Below are 22,180 nucleotides of genomic sequence, written 5' to 3'. Positions count from 1 at the left end.
ATTTTAATTTTTTAATGTCGTCAGTCCTACAGGTTTTTTTCTTCCATCTCAATGATACTGTATCGTCTGTATGATAAAAGATCGTCTAGAACACCGAAAATTCAATTTTGATGTAAGTATATACATGTACATCATATTTGAAAATAATATAAAAATACTCAAAACACGCATAAAACGCTTTCACTAACTGCGTACGTTACGCTAATATGCCAGTAATACCCACAGGGCGAAAAACCATCTTTAAGCAAGTCCTTAAAGGTGGCTTAAAGGTGACTTAAAGGAGCTTAAAGGCTATACAACCTTTAAGCCGCCTTTAAGTCACCTTTAAGCAAGTGCTTATAGGTCCTTAATGTCCAAACTTCTTTAAGCTACCTTTAAGCCACCTTTAAGCCACCTTTAAGCATCTTTAAGTGGCATTTACGCTCTCTTTACGCTGCCTTTACACTGTCTTTAAGTGGCCTTTAAGTCAATATTGATCAAGCTGAACAATAAAAACATATATTAAATGCAAAAGCTCTTTTATAGAGATGGGAGGGGGTCATCCGAGTGATAATATAATTTCCAAGGAAGGGGGGGGGGGGTGTTCCAGGCGGTTTTAATCGTCGCTCCATTAAACACAGATCGCTATCATCAGCACCGCTCTGATGGACACAGATTGCCGTTATAAAATTCTTTATAATTTTGGGGGGGTTTCAAATTATTGTAGGTATGAGCGCACTCTCTGTATCTTAATATGTGCGTAAAACTAATTAAAGTATGTTTGTTTCCTATTATAAATTAATCGGTGAAAAAAATCTCTCTCTCTCTCTCTCTTTTTCTCTCTCTCTCTCTCTCTCAGTTCATCCGGTTATTAAACAAAATAAAGATAATGAACCAAAAAATGCATGATTTAATTTGTTAATTGGTTTAAGGTTTGTATTTTTTTTTCAATTTTCATTATTTCTAACTCTAGATCTGCTAGATACATGTTAAAGATGAAAAGACTCTCAACTGTCTTTGTTATATCGGGCAGGATATTACTGCTTTGTTTGTCTAGACATAGTTTTGTTCGTTTGTGTATATCTAATTAGAGTCTATTGTTTGTCCAACTTAAGAAAACCCCTGGAACTAACACAGAATATACAAGATATACACAGCAGTTGTGTCGTGTGCCCAGGTGCATGTTTGTGTATATCTAATTAAAGTCTATTGTTTGTCCAACTTTAGAAAACCCCTGGAACTAACACAGAATATACAAGATATACACAACAGGTGTGTCGTGTGCCCAGGTGCACGTCAGGGTTTCTAAAGGCGTTGAATCTTAGTATGTACGAGTATACGATAAGTCTAGTGAATAAAAGTTAATTTACATTTGTAATTCATTTTCAAAGTATTATTTCCTAGCTCTGGGTTTCAAAGATGTTACGTCTACAAATTAACGATACATGTATGTAAGAGTAAAATCTTGAGGCTAATTAATTAATGTACCGGTGATCATAAATAGGGGTTGATTATTTAAATATATGTATAAGGGTAAATATGTCAAATATACCCGGCCTGGCACATCATACAATTGTATGTACAAGTCATTTGCAATTGCCACATGCAGTAAATACGTCACCGGTAATTGGTAATTTTGTTTGTTATAGAATTGATAGTTTAAAAATCATGTACATGTACATACAATTACATGTAAATATTTAAACATATTGGAACGGCGCCGCGATCATGAAAACCGGGAAATTGCGGGAAATTGAACAAATACCCTAATAGTATCAATGCATTTAATAAAAGAAATGATTTCATTTTCTTTCTTACATTTTTATTTTATTTAATTTATAAATTAGATATAATTGATTGTTACAAACTGAATGGTTTGTCAAAATCTTTTCAAGCAAACACATTCAATACAGTGATTCCGTATCCACTGATATATAGAATATAAAAACGCTCATATGTATGTAAGTTGCCGTGGCGCAGAGGATGTGTGGTGATGCTAGTAAGCTAAGGGTCCCGGGTTCAATTCTCGCCGTGGCCGGTTTTTTTTTGTGTTTTTTTTTCATTTTTCTTTCTAGAACAAAAACCGTTTTAATACCTTTTCTTTCATGAAGTTAATACATTTTGTTGGAAATTAAGCACAATATTGAATTAATTTTTTTTTAATGGCTTAAAGGTGGCTTAAAGGTAGCTTAAAGGTGGCTTAAAGGTGGCTTAAAGAAGTTTGGACATTAAGGACCTATAAGTTGTCCTTAAAGGTGGCTTAAAGGTGGCTTAAAGATGGTCTTTAAGCTGCCTTTAAGCCATCTTTACGCTTTCTTTAAGCCACCTTTAAGCAATACTTATAGCTTAAAGGTAGCTTAAAGGTGGCTTAAAGATCGTCTTTAAGCTACCTTTAAACACCTTTAAGCTATCTTTAAGGAGGACTTAAAGATGGTCATTCATCCTGTGACCATGTAAGAGAAATAAGTAAAACGTTATAGCTAATTTGCTCGTTTAATCATGTTAATGTTTCACAATTCGTATACATTTAATTTTTCCGTTTCGTACTCAACTAAAGCCGAATGAATACAATGCTATAATTGATAGACATTCATATGAATATTAATAAGATAGCAACATGTTGATAATCATTCATTAGATATAAATAAAAGATACAAAGTAAATCGTTTCTGGCCAGTCTATACCCTTTTTAAGCGATAAACGTGATAGTCTCGTTCAAGCAGACGCTCGGCTGTCTCCGTAAATCTTCGACGAGCAGAGATTTACGGAGACAGCCGAGCGTCTGCTTGAACGAGACTATAAACGTGATGATATTTTCCATTCCGTTCCGTTTTCCGATCCGCGTTTTAGCAACACCCATACATACATGTCTGTGTTTTCCGTATGCAGAAAAGGATTACGGTAGTTAAGATCAGCTAAAGGAATTCATTATTGTGTTTTAATTGGATTATCATTATGATGTTGACCAATTTAGGTAAGCATAATACATGTAGTAGCAGTAGCACAAGATAATAAGATGCCAGCATGGGATTCCTCAGCATACATACACATGTATATAAGTTCTACTTTCACTTTCTAAATGTAATCTCCCTTTGACAGCATACTTTATCATCATCTTTTAATATATAAATAAGCTTATCATCATTACCTATCCTATCGCATTTGTAAAGTTTCTGTCATTTTAGTTGCAAAAGTTTTTTTTTCATTTGTCAGACTGCATGCACTGTTGAGTTGACCCCATATTGACCCTGTATAAACAATTTCTTATTAAATTTATGTATTACATATGTAAGTAAGTGTAGACACTTATATTTTTTATATGAGTAGTAATAGGAAGGAGGGAGTATTTCTTTCTTAATGTATTATAATGCATCAAATACAATGTAGGTCATGACCTTATGGGACTGTTCTGACCCCACGAAACAGGAAAATACAAAATATCTTCTAAAGTCATTATGATGCATCAACTGGTGTAAAGTACATTAATGACTCCCAGGTGTTGTCTTTAAACCCCATCCCCCCCCCCCCCCCCCCCCGCCTTTATGAAATAGGAAATGATATGATACACTGTATATTTTGTTAACTTCTGAGATCTGAGATCCTCATCCCTAAACCGTTTAATTTATTTTTGCTCTTTGTGTCATTGCGCGTATAATTGTTTTGTAAGATTATGCCCCCTTGGAGACACCCTGACATTTTAGAACTAGAAATAATAATGTATTTTATCTTATTCATATGTTATACAGTAGTGTTTGATCCATGTGGGTAATTCTTAGCCTAATGATGTCACTGCTTTGTTTAGGAGACTTTACAATTGCCCCAAATAGGTGAATACACATGGCAGTGATGCATATAACATTTTGTTTATAAATCTTAAAAATTGAATTAAGCAATTTCCAAAATGTTAATGTGAATCACGAGAGAAAAAGCAATCAAGAAATGATTTAAAATTTGCTACTGTACACATGTAAGAATGTATTAAGAAGACTGAATCTTTATAAGCAGGTTAGATTGGGGGGGGATGAATGTGGAGTATAAACATTTATAATTTGAATCATTTATTGTTATTAATTAATTTTAACTTGTCAATGAATACTACTTATTGATCCCAAGGTAGAAATATGACCTCTGATCGTATCTCAATAGATCATTTGTCAATTATGCAAGGTGTTCTGTAATTTTTTTTAAGAATAACATTTTTTACCAGTTTATAAAAGTTTTTAGACACCCAAATTATATTTTGATTTTAATAGATTATTCGACAAGGGAGGGGGGGGGGGGGGGGGGAGAGAGAGAACAGTTTATATTTGAGTTTTTTTGGGAGTGGGGGTTCCAAGTCATATATTTGACAATTTTTTAATGTAATTTAAAATAAGACTAAGCCATACTACAGTCATGAACATGAATAGTATAGAACAAAACACAAACTAATACATGTACATGTATATATACATAGGAAGTATTACAAAACAGATGATTGATCTATATCTGGGTTCTTAAATTGATTCATCATGTACATATTATATTATTGTTTCTTTGTTCAAGGCATTTAAGATGGTATGTAGGTCATGATCCCAAGTGCTCTTCCTGAAATTATCAAATATCATAAAAACCATTGAGATCCCAACCTTAATCCAAAGATATTATTCCTCCTTAGGTCATGCAGGCGCATCAGATCATTATGGCATGTAAGTCATGACCCTAAGGGGTCATCCTGACCCACTTAGAATCAGAAATTGTCAATTATCTTTAAATTATTGATGTTTGATGATCCTATCTCTATTTAATCTTTATTAATTATTAAGTCTCCTGAATGAAGTTTGGAGAATTATTGTTTTTGTACGGTTCTTCATACATGTATATATTCTTTATCTTCTTTTTCTTCTTTCCCGCTCTGAACTTGTTTCTCAGAGATGGCTGAACATAATTGTACAAAACTCTAGGATATGATAGGCCTGCAAATCTAGTTGTGCACCCTGGTTTGATTTTTCTCATTTTGGGTTAGACAACCACTTTTCGGGGGAGGGGGGGGGGGGGGAGGGGGTGTCAAAAGGTTGTGGGGTCTAACATTGAACCTTATAGGAAGAATCATAGACTCTCTTGAAAATGGACAAAGATAATAATATAGGGTTTTCATAATCATATATTGGCTGTTACTGGCAATATATAGGGTTTATTATACCCCCCGCAAACAAAGTTTGGGGGGGGGGGGGGGTATATAGGAATCACCTTGTCCGTCTGTCTGTCTGTCTGTCTGTCTGTCTGTCCGTCTGTCTGTGCAATCGTGTCCGGTCCATATCTTTCTTATGTAGAAACATTGGAAGTTCTTACTTCACACAAAGATTGCGTATGACCTAAGGGTGTGTCATGACCTTGACCCAAGGTCATTCGGGCAAGGTCAAGGTCACTGGCAGAAAAAGTGCAAAATTCGTGTCCGGTCCATATCTTTCTTATGGGGAAACATTGGAAGTTCTTACTTCACACAAAGACTAACGGTGTGTCATGACCTTGACCCAAGGTCATTTGGGCAAAGTCAAGGTCACTGGCAGAAAAAATGCAAAATTCGTGTCCGGTCCATATCTTTCTTATGGGGAAACATTGGAAGTTCTTACCTCACACAAAGATTGCTTATGATTAAAGGGTGTGTCATGACCTTGACACAAGGTCAATTGAGAAAGTTCAAGGTCATTGTTTCAAAAAAGCTAAATTCTGTCTGTGTCATGTCTTGTATTAATGGAAATATTAGAACCTGAAAATTACTGTAAATTCCTAATTAAACGCGAGGAATTAATATCCGCGTAAAATCGCGAGAAGCCCGTCTCGCGAATTTTAAAATCTCGCTTTTAATTTTTAGACATATGTAAAATACATGAAACAATGACAAAATTTCGGCATTCGCGATTTTATGTTCTCGCGATTTGATGGAAAACCGTTGAATCGCGGAATTAAGTACTCGCGTAAAATAAGGAATCTACAGTAACAGTTTTCAAAAATAAAGCAGTTGTTATTTATTGAAAATGGACAGTGAAATAGATTCATCCAACATTTTCTATAATAGCAAAAATACACGCGTTATGATTTTTTTCTTAGCGGGGGGTATCAATTGTGAGCTTGCTCACAGTACCTCTAGTTAGATCTGACCTCTGGGGTCATCCCCACCCCCAAGGAATTTGAAATTACCATATATCTCAGAAACTGTTATAAACATGACCCCTAAACCATATATATTCATGTTTCTGATGTCAAGGGGCATCAAATGTTATGTAGGTCATGGGCCCTGTGGGTGGTCCTGATGCCCTCAAACAGCAAGTCCCTTAATATCTTCAAAACAGTTGAGATCCCCATCCTTAAACCATATATATTCTTGTTCCTTGTGTCAAGGGGCATCAAACGGTATGTAGGTCATGGGCCCCGGGAGTGGTCATGACCCCCCTTGAACAGGAAGTGCACGAATATCTCGAAAACGGCATCAAAAGGTATATACCGGTAGGTAATGGGCCTCAGGGTTAAATTTAATTTTTCAAAACCATAATGCACATCTATGGAACAGTTCCTTTCATATCCCAAGATATGATGTGTCTATCCATTAAATCATAAAAGGAGTTCTAGGATCTGTGTTTTTTTTTAAGTGATAAACGTCAATTTTCTGCTACATTTTGACTCCCTGGATGAAATTTAAATTTTGAAAACCTTACTGCACATCTATAGAACAGTCCCTATCATATCCCAAGATATGATTGTCTATCCATTAAATCATAAGAGGAGCTCTTGGATCAATGCTTGTTTTTTTAGTGATAAACGTCAATTTTCTGCTACTATTTGACTCCCAGGATGAAATTTAAATTTTGAAAACCTAATTGCACATCTATAGGACAGCCCCAATTATATCCAAAGAGATGACGTAGCTACTCCAAAAGTTGTAAGAGGAGTTCTGGGAACCATATTTTTTTTTCTCCAAAAAACGTCATTTTTTGTTGCCCACTGATCCCCTTAATAAAAAAAAAAATTCTGGAACCTGATCATGCCTCAATATGACACCCCCAATCATATTCTAGAAGATCATTTGGCTACTGCTTAAAAAAAAATGACGTTTTTTAAACCAGTTTTTTTGTAAAAAAAAAAAAAAACGTCATTTTTTAGCCATTAAATGACCCCCAGGACAAAATTGAAAATTCCGAAACCTTATTGCGCATCTATAGGATACCCTAAAACATATTCCAAAAGATGATTTGTCTACTTTTGAAAATGTAGGAGTTCGAGGAAGAAGGTTTTTTGTGAAAAAACGTCATTTTTTACCAATTATTTGACCCCCAGGACTAACAGAGAATTTTTGAAACCTTTTTACAAAACAACATGATACCCCAAATCAAATTCCAAGAGTTCAGTTTGCTGGTTTATAAGATGTAAGAGCAGTTTGAGAAAGTAAAACGTGACAGACGGACGGACGGACAGACGGACGGACGGAACAGGGTAACAACAATATACCCGAACTTTCTTTAGAAAGTGCGGGTATAATGAACTGATAATAATGATGACATTGATGTTTGTTACTCGTTTTCAAAACAAATTGCATGGAGTTAAAGTGAAATGTTTGCTCAATGTTGGGTCTGATCCTCCACACTTAGTTGATCAGTCATTTCGTTTTCTTTCTTTTTTTCTTCTCCCGTCTTACGCCCTCCATCCCTGTCGCTTTCGAATCTAAACCAGTTTTTAGCAACTTCGAATATTTCCGAGTCCGTTGCCGATGAACATAATCTGTTTTTCCGAACTGTAGCTGCAAATGGAAAATTCAGAATAAATTATTCTTTTGATGAAAATTAATTTCTTTGTGACATTTACAAAGTCACTTCAAGTGTACACATATTTAAGAATCAAATTAATTTTGATTAGAATTAATGAAACATGAATCAACTTACCTGTCTAGACATCTTTTATTTTCAAGGTAGAAAATGCCGTTTTCCCACCATTTCCGATCCAATTGATTGCTTTTGCAAAATCTGTTGAAAACATGTAGGCAAGACGTCGTCAAACATTTGTCTTTATGTTCTCTCCTACAATTGTAGAAAGAGACCTAACCTTTATCATCAGATTAAAAAAAAATGTTATAAACAAGTTATAATCACCATTTTAACTACTGACTTTTTTTCATACACGATTAATACTGGGAAATCGATCTAGCTATTAAATATGTTACCATTATTAATTTAAATTAATAGGATGGTGTTTGCAACAGAGGTTCATTTACTTACTACGTTAATAAGTGGTTTCGCAGCTCAAAAGAAGATCCTCTAGTGTCTCAAGCTTCTCCTTTGTCTTTAGTGGAAAATATATTTCTATTGAGCTTGAAGTTTCTTGGTCCTCACAATTGCGACCATTAACCACTTCAATTTTTGCATTCATTCTTTGAAGCAACCTGGTATTGATGTTTGTTTGCACTTTTAGTTCTTCAACGTTTGTGAGCAATTTCTCCAAACAATTGAATAATCTTTTCTCTGTTGCTGCTGTAAAAATGGCGTAGTATATAACTTCAATTTCTCTACTCATTTCCTTATTTCTATATCAATTTTATTACATGCTCCCAAGAAAGGGGGGGGGGGCAACTCCATAATAATTCAATTTTTTTATATGTAAATTTTAAAAGAAAATTGTTGCTGCTGCCCCCCCCCCCCCCCCGATGCTACGTGCCTGTAAGAGGTTCCTCCTCTGATTCCGAGGGGATAAAGCGTAGGTTTGGCCTGATATTGAATGTGTTTCAATACAAATATTTACCAATTCAATGAAAATATCAACATAATCATTAGTGAATTAATATTCAGGAAATATAAGAACATACCTTTTGGCTTTTTTTTGGCGTTGCGTCCTCTACATCCGTCTGAAGATCAAATGTATAGGTGGCCTCGAGCATTTCTTTCGAGCATCTTCATAGTCAGCTACAAAATGATGTCTTTAATTACCCCCGGTAGCAAAATTAAGATGGTCATGCATAATTTCTGTGTTTCTCTAAACATTCTTGTTTCGGCCAGGACTCTGATTGGAAGCAATTTAAGGTCGTCCTTAGGTGCTACATCAGCCTTTATTAAGGACGATATTTTTGCTGTTGATCTTATGTTTGGCCAGTAACATTTATTTCCATCAACTGCTAGCCATCCCACTGGTACATGTACCACCTCAACTTTCATCTTCTTCAGTGAACTCAACCACTGCATATTTTAACTTTTTTGACCTGATAATTTGTGAGACCAAATTAAAATTATTTTTCGTTTTAGATAAACACCTCTACTACTGTATTTAAAAAATACAACCATGCTGATATCCATGCATAATTCGTGATTATTTATTAATGTTGATTAGTATTATCAATAAGGAGTTAACCGGAAAAGTTTGAAACGCGCAAATATTTAGCATTATACGGTATCGTTTTAGACCAGAATCTATACTACTATATTAAAATAATAGACTCGCATGTTTGGGCTATAATAAAAAGGAATCGGAAGAGTTCTTTCTTTTAGTTTATATATTTTTAACATCATTGGTACTTGCAGATTACCCATTTTTTAAAATTTTTTCTTAATCAAGCTTCGCTAACTAAGAATCGACGAATATTCCTTTTCAAAATCCGGAAATCATCTGGATTTTTTGGATTTTACAATCTTACACATGCGTATTGCATTCACGCTAAATCACGGAAGGTCCTTTATGTTTGCATAATATCACATTTGAATGAATAAACTCAAAAACGATATTACAAATATGTGTAAATTTTCATTGATCATTTGTCATATATTTTGTTCATCAAAGAAAATACGGAAGATGACTCTCACTCTGTGCATTTTATATGAAAAATTCCCGAGAGTTCCGAATATCAACATGGTGTGTAAATTCGAAGCGAGTAAAAACGTCTGTGAAAGGGTGTTGAATTCTTCATTTATATGAATTTAAATTTTTTGATGAGAGGTATTTACAGCTTCAAAATGGTTTGTTATAAATAATTTGACTGTTATTTTCAATGCAGCTGCATTAATTTTTCAAAAATCGTGTAGGAGCGATTCTGAATTTTTTTGCAAAATTACGGGTATATGGGATGCATTTTATCTGTCGTGAAGGCCTGTCCCGAGACACAGTTACATTATTCTTACTAAGCAGAGTGTAGTGAAATTATTAGCATTATTGTAGGCCTAAAGCTTGGTTATATAAATGTCAATTATACGATGTGTAGATGCACTTGTTTCGTTAATGCCCGATATCATATGCAATGTCAACCTGTGTTCGCAAGGGTCAAAGTCTAGTTTATTTATGATATTCATTAGACCAACAGTGACGGTAACGTCCTGAAGTCGGTCTGACGCATCTAAAAAAAATAATACAAATGAAAAAACTAACGGAAACATTTAAAGAACTATGATGTTTAAATTCATTATATTGCTCATATGCAAGTTGTATTTCTTAGAAAATCAATTACTTCACAATGAAAACATTTGCAACCAAGCAATACTTGAATACTATAAGAATATACTTGCAAAAATAATTTTTAAAAACCATACAAATGGCATACAAAACGGTTTCTTTCCACTATCAACGACTTTTTGAAATGTTGAAGATTGTGCGGTAGGTTTACCCAATACAAGTGCTAAGAGAACTGTCTACAATATTTGGTGATAGTGTTAATAAAATACAATGTGATACAGTTTATGACAAATCAAAGAAAAAAAATAATCACTTGAAATAACTTCATTATAAATGTACTTTTATCTAATGTCTACAATTCCAAATTGTGTTTCTGTTAGAAATTTAAAAAAATTAATTTCATAATAAAATGCTGTCTCTGTTATTAATGTCGAAACTAATTTGACTATTATATCTTTTAAAAATTTAGCTACTTTCCATTATACCATTATAAATAGCTAATACTGAAATAACATGCGATGAAACTCCCAACGACTTTTCAGCAAACATTAAGGAAGTAGTTTCCTCATGGTCCGAGTTGTCAAATTCAACTTTCCTTTTCTACTTGTAGTTGTGATGATTGGCGGAAACACCACCTCATTTGAACGCACTGTTGTGCAATTTTTATACATACTCCGTGGAAGTCGGAGCAGCTTCCGGAAGAGTACAGGAATAACCCTTTTATCATCCTTGATGATGATGTACTTCACCTCTCAGAGTCCGACGAGATCCCATTGTAAGTTCATTCACTTAAATTGTATTTATTGTCTCTCATTGCATCATTGTTTTGTAGTATTCGTAACGACTTTTTACAATAATTTATATTTCAGATCACAGGACTGCGTGGACGAAGAAAAGAAATAACTGTTGTACAATTTAATGTGAATAAATTGTCAATGTGATCTTTTAAAAATGTGTTTTTTCCTTTATCATATATCAATGATTCCATTACGAGAACATTGGTAAACTTTACTTGGAGGGTTAAACCTCTATAATTTTACGACTTGCGGACGGATCACTGCACAGCATTCATAAAATTTCAAAAAATACTCCTCGAATCCCCGGGTAAAATCAAATAACTGTCCACCCCCCCCCCCCTTTCGATTTTTTTTCTTGGATCCGCGCATGACATTCCTTCCTGTTCATTATAAAAAATAAGAAGAAAATACTGAAATCATGTAAAACAGATTTAATTATTTATATAAAAAAACAATCTTCTTCTTGAACACATTGCGGGTGTATTTTCTAAGAATTCTTCTTGCAGACATTGTGGATGCACCGTTAACACCATCTACTCTGTACTAGGTCTGAAATTTAAGAGAAAAAAAATATATATATAAAATTGGTTTTGAAAAAAAATGAAAATTAAAAATATAGTTCGTCATATTTTGAAAGAGAAATGTTAAGAGCTTGTTCATATTTTCATGTAAAAAAATACATTGGTATTAGAGAGAGAGAGAGAGAGAGAGAGAGAGAGAGAGAAACTTTAAACATTGAATTACCTCTTTGCTGAGCGGAGATTATATATCCCCACCGCAGGCGCCCGCGGTGGTGGCTGTGCCAGAGACCTGGCTGGAGGCGCCCGCGGGGGTGGCTCTGGTAAAGACCTAGGTTGGGGTGGCGGGGGTGGTGCAGTCGGTCTTTGGGGCGGTGGGGTGATCCCTTGACGGGTTTCCATTTCAAACTATGTATAAAACAAAAGACATAAGTATGTATCTATGCTACAAAAGTTTTTACTGGGAAACTTTACATGCAAACTGAATTTAATATGACTCAGAATGAATGATTTAAGATTTTCAAAAATATTAATATAACACAAATAAGTACATACACGTTCTTTTGGAATAGTAGTAGTAAGGGGGACAGTACACAGTCAGTATACAGTCACGATGATGTCATGGGGTTTTCCAGACCCCACCCACATAGGTCATAATTGAGGTCACAGTCAAGGGGCGAGTACACATTCAATGTGGGTGGGTAACAGTTACACCCACAATGTAATTGAGGTCATAGTCAAGGGGTAAGTACACAGTCAAGGGTGAGTACACAGTCACCGACGTCACAGAAAATATCAATAAATACCGCATACATTTTACTCGTGTTGTTATAAAAAATGGAAACTCAGGAAAAGCAATACAAATGGAAAATTTTAGCCTGGAACGCTTTAAGAAGAAACGAGAGAAAATGGACATTACTAGAAAGTCAATGGTTTGACAAAAAGGAGGATTGCATAGCTGATTTTAAAGAAAAAATGAAAAAGGCGTATTCCATAGCAGACAGTTGGGGATCTATAGAATACATATTGAAACGCCGTGTTATGCCTAAAAAATACTCTCCACAGTTCAAAACATATTAGAGATGCAAAAAGGGAGCGGCTGCCTTAAATTTAATGACCGGATTTGGATGCAACATGCCATAGATAGAGCTCATTTTAAGACAAGAATTCAACAAACAGAGGATGTCTTATTACCCATGCTTCTTCAAAAATTGAAAACATGTGCACTTAACAGTGAAACCCAGAACCCCACCTACACCAATGCCTCACAATCGAGAGGGCAGTACACAGTCATTGGGGCAGTACACAGTCAAGTGGGAGTATACAGTCATAGACCCACGTGATTAAATCTTATATAAACTTTATCGATTTGAAAGATATTCACCAGTCCTGAGCAAGTCTCAGAGAGGATACAAGTTTATTTTCTTTCTTGCGAGATTCTTGCTGCTGCGAACAGATATGGAGAATAAACATCAAAACCTTATTAAAGCAAACTACTCCACATTGGTGAAGAAGATGATGGCGATTCGAGTAGCAGAACATATGTACGCATCAAACATAATAACAGATGAAATGAGACAACAGATAGAAGCCGCGAAAACCAGTTATGACCAAAACAGAAAACTGATTAGTATCATTTTACGCCGAGGATCGAGGGCTTTTATGGGTCTCAGAGTGGCATTAATGAAAGCCAATCAAGCTGATTTATCGAGACTCTTAATGAACAATGACGATGAAACGAAGTCTGAATACGAAAAAAAATTAGCCATGGCAAGATCGTTGGTCATCCCTACCAAAGAAATACGGGATTCCAGAAACGAATCAAAGAAAGCTACACACCAACAGTCTCAGGAGCCAAGATGTAGGATAGGTCTGGACGACTTGAATGACCTGTTTCTCACCGTCATGTCTTTCAAGGGAACGCTTTATGTTCACATCCGTCATCTCGCAGAATCTCACGGTCGTCTCATTGCCACCAAGAAAGGAGTTACCTTTACATTGGCTCGTTGGTTAAAATTTGAATCCCTTTTACCAGATATCCAAGACTTCATAGACAACGTTGGAAGAGAGGATGGAGAAGTACAGTGGCATATTGGCGGTGGCGTGTTTGTTTCGTTGTCATCAGGTTACCCTACAGTGGATATAAGGCACTTTTGGAAGCCCGACGATGCCCCAGAACCCATACCGACAAAGAAAGGAGTCACATTGATCAGAAACAAATTAGTCAGACTTAGAGATGCTCTCAACGAGATAAATGAATGTGTTCCAGAACTACAAGATACCGAACTCTGCATGTTTAGCGATTCTCATCAGAATCAGATTGGGATGTTAAACTGTACTGAATGTACCCCGTTCGGTTACGATGACCAAGACAATAGGTCCATGGAATGCAATGTGGGCGATTTACAGGACACCGAATCAATTGAGAGTGATCTTGATTGACATTATGGTCATGCATACTGAATCCAAAATAATTAATGAAAGAATAATTGTATATATCAATTCATGTATTTTTTCATTCTTACAGAAAATTAAAAAAATGAACAAGTTGTCTGTTTTATTGTTTGTTACTTGAATATAAAAGATGTGAATAGAGAACTTAGATTATTAGTGTATCTCAGTATGTCAAACTACACGGATTACTTAAAGGAACTCTACTACACTCCCGGTAAACCGGGAGCATTTGCAGGTCCCGAAAAGTTGTATCAAGCCGTTAAACAAGAAGGTAAATACAAGACTGGCAGGCGGAGAATTAGACAATTTTTTAACAACGAAGACCCTTATAGTCTTTATAAGCCAATTCGTAAGACATTCCCGCGCTCTAAAGTGATAGTGAACACAATCGACTCAATGTGGGATGGTGACTTAGCTGACGTCAGTAATATCTCGTCCCACAACGACGGCTACAAATTCTTATTGGTGTTAATTGATATTTTTAGTCGATATTTATTTAAAATCCCCCTAAGAAATAAACATCATCAAAACATTATCGATGGTCTAAAATCAGTTTTTCAAACTGAACGAAAACCACACACTCTTAGAACAGACAAAGGTAGCGAATTCAAAAATCGTTGGGTAAAGGCATATCTGAAAAAAGAAGGAATTAACGTCATATACACGCAACATGAGACCAAAGCAAACTATGCCGAGAGAGTGATCCGTACTATGAAGAACCTTATGTATCGCTATTTCATGAAAAACAGAACTTACCGATTTGTGAATGTGTTACAAGACTTGGTGGAAAGCTACAACAACAGACCTCACAGATCGTTGGGTGGTAATGCCCCAGCCACTGTCAATCAGGGGAATGCTGATGAAATAAGACTCGATGCTTATCTCTCGGGAAGAAAAACAAAATCAGACCCGCTAAAAATGAATCTGCTTAAGTCAAAGAAAACAACGAAAAAAGGGTAAAACCATTTTTCAAGTTAAAAGTTGGAGATACTGTCAGAATATCACAGCTTAAGCACCCTTTTCAAAGAGATTACCAACAGAAATGGACCGAAGAATTTTTCAAAGTGAGTAAAAGATACAAAGGGGGTAAAATACCTGTATACAAAGTAAAAGATTGGGCAGACGATCCTATAGAAGGTACCTTCTACGAATCTGAGCTTCAAAAAGTTGTCAAGTCTGAGGATGTTACCTATAGAGTGGACAAAATACTGAAAAGGAGGGGTCGTGGAAAAACCAAAGAAGTGTTTGTAAAATGGGAAGGATAGCCGAGGAAATTCAATTCATGGATTCTAGAAAACTCTCTGGAAAAACAATAAAATGCCTCTTTTTCTGCAAAAATGTGTTCATTCAAAATGAGCGTTCGGATGGTGTTGACGTCTACAGACAGCTCTGATTAATTTGACAATAAACCGAATAGCTATCGAGTTCAATTGAATAAACAGATTCAATTCGACGGATATTGGACTGTTGCTCTGACAGAATTTTCCTCAGAGATTTGGATTACGTCCGAGAAGAAGAAATCCGAGCTGTTTGTGTGCTGTGATATTTGTGAAGAAACTCTTATTGGTGCAAAAGAAGCACCCCTCCTAAGACGCATATACCTGGGGCAGAAACCAGGTAATATTACTTACACACTACCGTATTACATTCCAGTAAAAATCGGGCAATTGCAGCAGATTGGCATATATATTACAGACAGAGACTGGAACTTAGTGTCATTCTTAGACGGACCGGTGACCGTAACAGTTTCCTTACGTTCTGTTACCATGAATAGTCAGACTTACGTCAGTGATCCCAGAATATGGGAAGCTTTTTACAAGAACATGGCAGAGAAAAAGTTTAACCCTTATAGATACAAACCTAAACAACTTGGGAGAGGCGTGAAAAGTTACAAGTCTTACGTCATTCCGTTGAGACCTCACTCACAATTAAAACCAGTACAACAAACCAGCACTCAAATGACCCCCGTAGCTGCCGTGGAGGAAAGAGCCAAAGTCGAACATGCCAAAGATGTTAAAGAGGGCGCCCCATTCGTCAAGGTGCATGGAAGTATAAAACGGCCACATTCACAATCTTCTGCCATTCCTTCAAAGAAATCTAACAACACCTCAAAATCCAAGGAAGAGAAAAAAGTCATCTAAACCTGTAAAACGACGAAAAGCGTCAGGAGAGACAAAGCAGAAGTCAGTTAAGAAACATCGAGTTGTACCAGGCAAGAAAGCACAATCAAGAACCAAAAAACAGTTTAAAATTGACAGTTACAGAAGTATCTTTAAACAATAGAAATGGCATTTTTAAGCAGTGATAATAAAGACATAGCTCAACCCATGGAACTGTCTCTTTTTGCGTCTCTAAACAATCAGGTAGCGGTCGAAAAAGTGTATTTTACAGAAGCAAGACCGATTTCTAGCATAGGAGTGTCAGATACACCCATTGAAATCGTAGTATCTGGTTCGGGAGCAGAATACGTCGATTTAAAGAGAAGTAAATTGTACGTAAAAGCCCGAATTTTGAAAGCAGATGGAACGGCTCTGACCAGTGATGAAAAAACAGGCATTGTAAATTTGCCCCTTCAGAGTATGTTCTCCCAGATGGATGTCTATTTGAACAACAAACTAGTTTCTTTCAATACGAACAACTATCCGTGGAAGGCTTATTTCAAGACAATTTTGTTCAGTGGGAAAGATGAACTCAATTCACAGAAACAATCAGAATTATTCTATAAAGAAGAGGGAAATCTCGGTGATGCCAATGCATACAATGGAGGGAATACTGGACTGGTCCTGCGATATGGATACACACAGCAAAGTGCAGTCTTTGAGCTAGAGGGAAACCTGATGGAGGACATATTTGATATAGATAAATATCTGATAAACGGGGTAGACATTTACATCAAACTTTTTAGATCCAGTGCCCCGTTTTTCATCATGTCTGCTGACTCTTCACCGGCTTACAAATTAGAGTTGCTGGACGTCGTGTACAAAGTGGCCAAGGTGCGAGTAGATCCCGGTGTTCTGTTGAACCACAGTAAACAGATAGAAGCAACCTCTGTGAAGTATACCATTATGCGAAATGAATTGAAAATGAATACTATTCCTAAAGGATCCACAGAGTTTTACTGGGACAACATTTTTCCTCAGGCGGTCCCTGATCGCATCGTGGTAGCTTTGGTGGACCAGAAAGCCGTCAATGGAGATTACACGGCCAATCCTTTTAATTTTGAGCATATGGGGTTAACTGACGTTGGGGTATACATCAACGGGGAAAGCGTACCCGGTAGACAAAACAGATTTTTCAACGGGACTGTATTCATCAGCTTACACCCGTTTGTTTGAAGCCTCTGGAAAATGGAACAATGACGCTGGACTAATAATCACTCGTGATGATTTTGGAAACGGATATTCGCTATTTGTTTTTACCATAGATCCTTGTGGATTTGGAGAAGAGTATTTAAACCTGATTCGTCGGGGAAACACCAGATTGGAGCTGAAATTCAAACAAGCAACAACTAAAGCTACTAACGCCATTGTGTTTGCTACCTTTTCATCTCTACTGGAAGTCGACAAATCACGTGACATCAACTACATTCAGCCATGAATTCAACACAGCTGCTGAACATGGTGAAAATGGACCCCTGCTTAAGACGCTACGTAAAAGGTGTATTTGCTAGTAATACATTACCTCAAATCGTTACACATTATCCAAGTGCCTTCATCGTCAATACACAACCTTTACCTATGCCTGGAGAACATTGGGTGTCAATAATCATACGCAGCCCATCCCAAGCAGAGTTTTTTGACAGCCTTGGAAAATCACCAGCTGATTACAATCACGATATTCAAAACTTTTTGAAGAAAAACAGTGTAGAATGTAAATTCAAATCTTTGCAACTTCAGCCTCGTAATTCCGACTTGTGTGGACTTTACGTTTTGGTATTTTTGATTGCAAGATTGTGTTTTAAGAACTCACTAAATCAAGTGTATGCTTTATTTTCAAAAGACATTCAATCTAATGATGTTTTTGTAAAACGTTTTATACATGAGTATTTAATGTATCATTAAAATAATCATAAAAACATAAATACAGGAGTTATTTTTTTAAGCGACCATTGAATAAGAATGTTAGTATATATGTCCAAGAAACACTACGCTGAGCGTCAGTGTGAGGAAACTTGGCTACTGAGAAACATGGAAACAGAGAGCGTGAATGATTGGTGGAATACTCAATCCTTACTTCCGTTTTCGACACCAACTACCATTCTGATATGTGGTAGCACTCAAAGCGGTAAAACGCATTTTACGAAAAAACTTTTACAAAACGCCAATGGCATGTTTGCAATGCCTGTTGAAAGAATAATATATGCTTATTCTGAACATCAACCCATGTTCGAGGAAATGGAGAAGACAATACCAAACTTTTCATTACATCAAGGGTTGCCTACGGAAGAAGACATAGAACAGTACACAGAGGGTGTAAATCACACTATAGTGGTGTTGGATGATCTCATGTTACAAGTTGCGCAATCTCAAGATTGTGTGCATTTGTTCACGGTGACATCTCATCATAGAAACGTGACCACCGTGATGCTGTCCCAGAACCTATATCCTCCAGGAAAATACGCGAGGACTATTTCCCTGTCTTAATGTCATTTTATTTAAGAATTACCGTGATTCTCGACAGATCATTACCTTTGGATCTCAGATCTTACCAGGACAAGTTTCGTTTTTCAAAGCAGCCTATGAATCCGCGACTCGACCTAATTTCGGTTACTTACATGTTTGCCTGGAACCTACACAAAATAGAGAGTACCAGTTAAGAACTCACATTCTCCATGGTGAAGAGATGATTATTTACCAACCGATATAAATACGCACGAATCGATGTATTCATCTCATTATTTAAAAATGAAGCCAACGGTGAAGAAACAGGTGGCTTTCTTAAATTTTCTCGTCAGTGCAGACAGTGCCCAGCAAAAAGTAATTGTTAAAGCCTTGACCAGTGAACAATACGATGTACTTGGGGAAATAGCACTTAACATTTACACCGGAACTTATCCCCTGACGAAAAAGTATATAAATCAACTGAAACCTTACGAATCATACATTCGATCCTTAGGATCCAGAGAAGTCAGCAACAAGGCGAAACGTCGCATGCTATTGAAAAACATATCTTTAGTGCCCCTTCTTCTTAAACCTATTGTTAAACATCTAAAAGGGCAATGGCGAAGGAAATGATACTCGTACCAAAAGTGAAATATGAACATTTACTTCAAAAATTGGAACCTGTTGATACTTCATCACGAGAAAACGATCATCAAAGTTCTAGGCAAACTCCAGAAAATCAAGTACAATCAGACAGTGACTTAATAAAAAAAACTTATTTGTTACAAGCTGGAACAGGTTATGTCACCAAGAAGAAGATGAAGGTTGGGAAACCTCCTGGAATTTCCAATAGTCGCCGGAAGAAGAAACATGTTCCCTGGCTTACTTATTGACAATGTAATAACAACAAATACTAGTGTCTTGATCATTTTATTTGTGTGTGTATTCAATAAAACATTGACATATAAAACATTCTGGTTTTTCTTACATTCAGAATCCAAATGGCAACGTGTCTAAATTAGGAAGAATTCGCCGTTTGGTATAAACCATTTTATAATTTTTAGTTTCAACCCTGTTTAACAATTTTCTCTTTCTACTATCTCGAGATATTTTACAAGGGTTGACAATTTCGATTTGTCGGTCATGTGAGGTACAGATCATCGACTTAATAGCATGGAAATTGATAAGTTTTGAGTTTGCCCAGTTCAGTGTAAAACCCCTAACTTTACATTCCTCTTTACCTGACAATGTACGGTAAGCGTAATTTTTAGGACCCCCCGAAACGAATTCGACAATGTACCCGTCTTCCGGGGAGATTTCTTTGGTCAATTCTCCAAGGTAATTACCTATGGGGAGATAATTCAAGTCGTCCGACCTTTTTGTCTTGAAGATGACACTGTCTGTATCGAAATAGAGTACTTTCTCGTTTAATTTGTCGAGAACCCCATACAATTTCAGCCGAGCCCACATGGTCGTAAACGAGGCCGAGAAAATGTTGGTTTTGTTGTCAAATGACGCAAATAAGGGGTTGTTACTCCATTCTAATTGAAGTATGTTCGTCGAAACAATGTGAAAATTGTGAGGCACTTTAGTGGGATCTGAGAGCATTTGAAAAAAATTTTCGGCTTCTGATTCGTGAAAGAAAACAGACTGTTGCATGCCCAACCTCTGACCAAATTTCCCCCAAAAACTATTCAAGCAAAGTTTTGCTAAACATCGCAAACCGGGATTTTTTTTAATTTTATCATACTCTAATTGGATGCCCTCTTTTTCTTTGTATTCCCCTATGTATTTTCTTTTGCCCTCTTCCGTATCGCATCCTACCGGAAATCCAGAAGCCTCTTGTTTAATTTTTAAAAACATGTTCACATATTGAGCGAACAATCCCCCCTCACACGACTCGACATCGTATTTGGAAGACTCTGCAAAATGATAAACTTCATAGATTTTTAAGATTTTGTATCCTTTGGACGTTGCCATTTGAATTTCGGGAGTACACCACGTGCCCGTGATAGCTCTTTTTTCTAAAGAACATGTACATTTGCTTTGATTTTCACTGTCCGCACATGTGCGACACAGTGGAAACTTTAATTTACCATTCGAATTGTATGGAAGCACGGGATGATAAAGTTGTCTAGGGGGCAGAATTTTTATTTTAGCAAGTCCAAAATATTGCGACAAACCCTGAAAATCGTCCGTGATGATGGTCGGATGGCCAACGGGATAGCGACAGTATTTGTTGGTCCAGGGATAAAGACTGGTAAAATCGTAATACTGTATTGTTTCGTCTTCTGAGGCTTTGTAATGTAGTTGAATGGCATTGGTTCTGCCACCAAAAAAAACTGTCACGTGGGTCGAGTCTGTCTTGAAGATCTAGGGTAGATACGAATTGTTGCAATGCTGCATTCTTCTCCAATTGAAATTTAAATTGATGCTCCCATACAATGACCAATTTGTATCCAAGCTCTTTCAGTTCCTTTTCTCTGTTTATTGTCATATCGTACAATTCTTTCATGGTCTGATTGGTAGATGGGTGTTTGATGGTATTCCTATCGTCCGGGAAACAGGTGGGACAACCGTGGAACACACAACCTGTACCAAAATAAAAACAATATAAATCCTCAACTCATCCGTAATTAAGTTCAGGTACGCCGCCGCCGCCCCCCCCCCCCCCCCCCTCCAGTTTAGGGGGAAGGGGCATGAGTTAGATAACAAGCTCTTACCGTAGAATTCATAAATGGTTCCCTAGCCGGTAGGAGTCTTGGCAAATCCGTCACATCTATAATTGGTCCCCGGCACCTGATATTCACCTCCATTGAGAGCGTGGGAAATGGCAATAGAGTTACCCCGCTGACGACTTTTTCCATCAACCATTCCAGCCATTGGATAGAAATCTTGCTGTAATTGTCACGTTTCGTGTATCCCTGAGATGGTACGACTGCTATGGGGCTCTTGAAATGTCGTTTTCCTATCTGTACACTCTCGTCCTCACGTAAATCGACGAGAGACGTCCAAGAATCATGGAGGCGGATCCCTTCTAAATTGTTCTGAATAAAAATGTCGTACAAGTCGAATTTCCCATCTTTAGTAATTTCTATTTGTTTTTTTCCTTTCAAAAAGAGAGTCTTGAATATCCCCATGCAGACACTGGCAATGGTGACATAATCAAATGGGTCGACTCCAATCGAGCTCGTTGTCTTGACGGTTCCGTTCGCTAAGACTGTGCTTTCCTTGATAGTTGTCACATTGATCATCAAATTTCTAAATTCTAAACATCCCCGCCGCAATATATCCACATCTGGCCGACAGTATTGCAACATTTCTTCTCGAAAGTTAAAGGTTTCGTCTCGTTTCGTTGCATGCCATTCTGCAAGCTTTTTCCGATCCCCGGCCGACATGAAGCTTTTTCCGATCCCCGGCCGACATG

General features: G+C 36.8%; 2 protein-coding genes across 2 annotated transcripts in view; both read left to right on the top strand.

The window, feature by feature from the left end:
• LOC128174829 (uncharacterized) overlaps positions 1–22,180 on the top strand; it is a 218,200-nt gene that overhangs the window by 140,116 nt on the left and 55,904 nt on the right. The gene's annotated exons all lie outside the window — the stretch shown is intronic.
• Positions 12,940–14,781, top strand: LOC128171101 (uncharacterized). The gene has a single exon (XM_052836854.1). It carries the CDS (start codon positions 13,157–13,159, stop codon positions 14,138–14,140), a length of 984 nt encoding a protein of 327 aa, XP_052692814.1. The 5' UTR covers positions 12,940–13,156; the 3' UTR covers positions 14,141–14,781.

Source organism: Crassostrea angulata, chromosome 2, assembly GCF_025612915.1.
Source record: "Crassostrea angulata isolate pt1a10 chromosome 2, ASM2561291v2, whole genome shotgun sequence".
NCBI lineage: Eukaryota > Metazoa > Mollusca > Bivalvia > Ostreida > Ostreidae > Magallana > Magallana angulata.
The sequence above is the reverse complement of the archived record's forward strand: the minus strand, read 5'-3'. Positions and strand labels throughout refer to the sequence as shown.

Coding starts and splice junctions, on each gene's coding strand:
- LOC128171101 (XM_052836854.1), top strand. CDS start 13,157: ATGGAGAATAAACATCAAAACCTTATTAAAGCAAACTACTCCACATTG.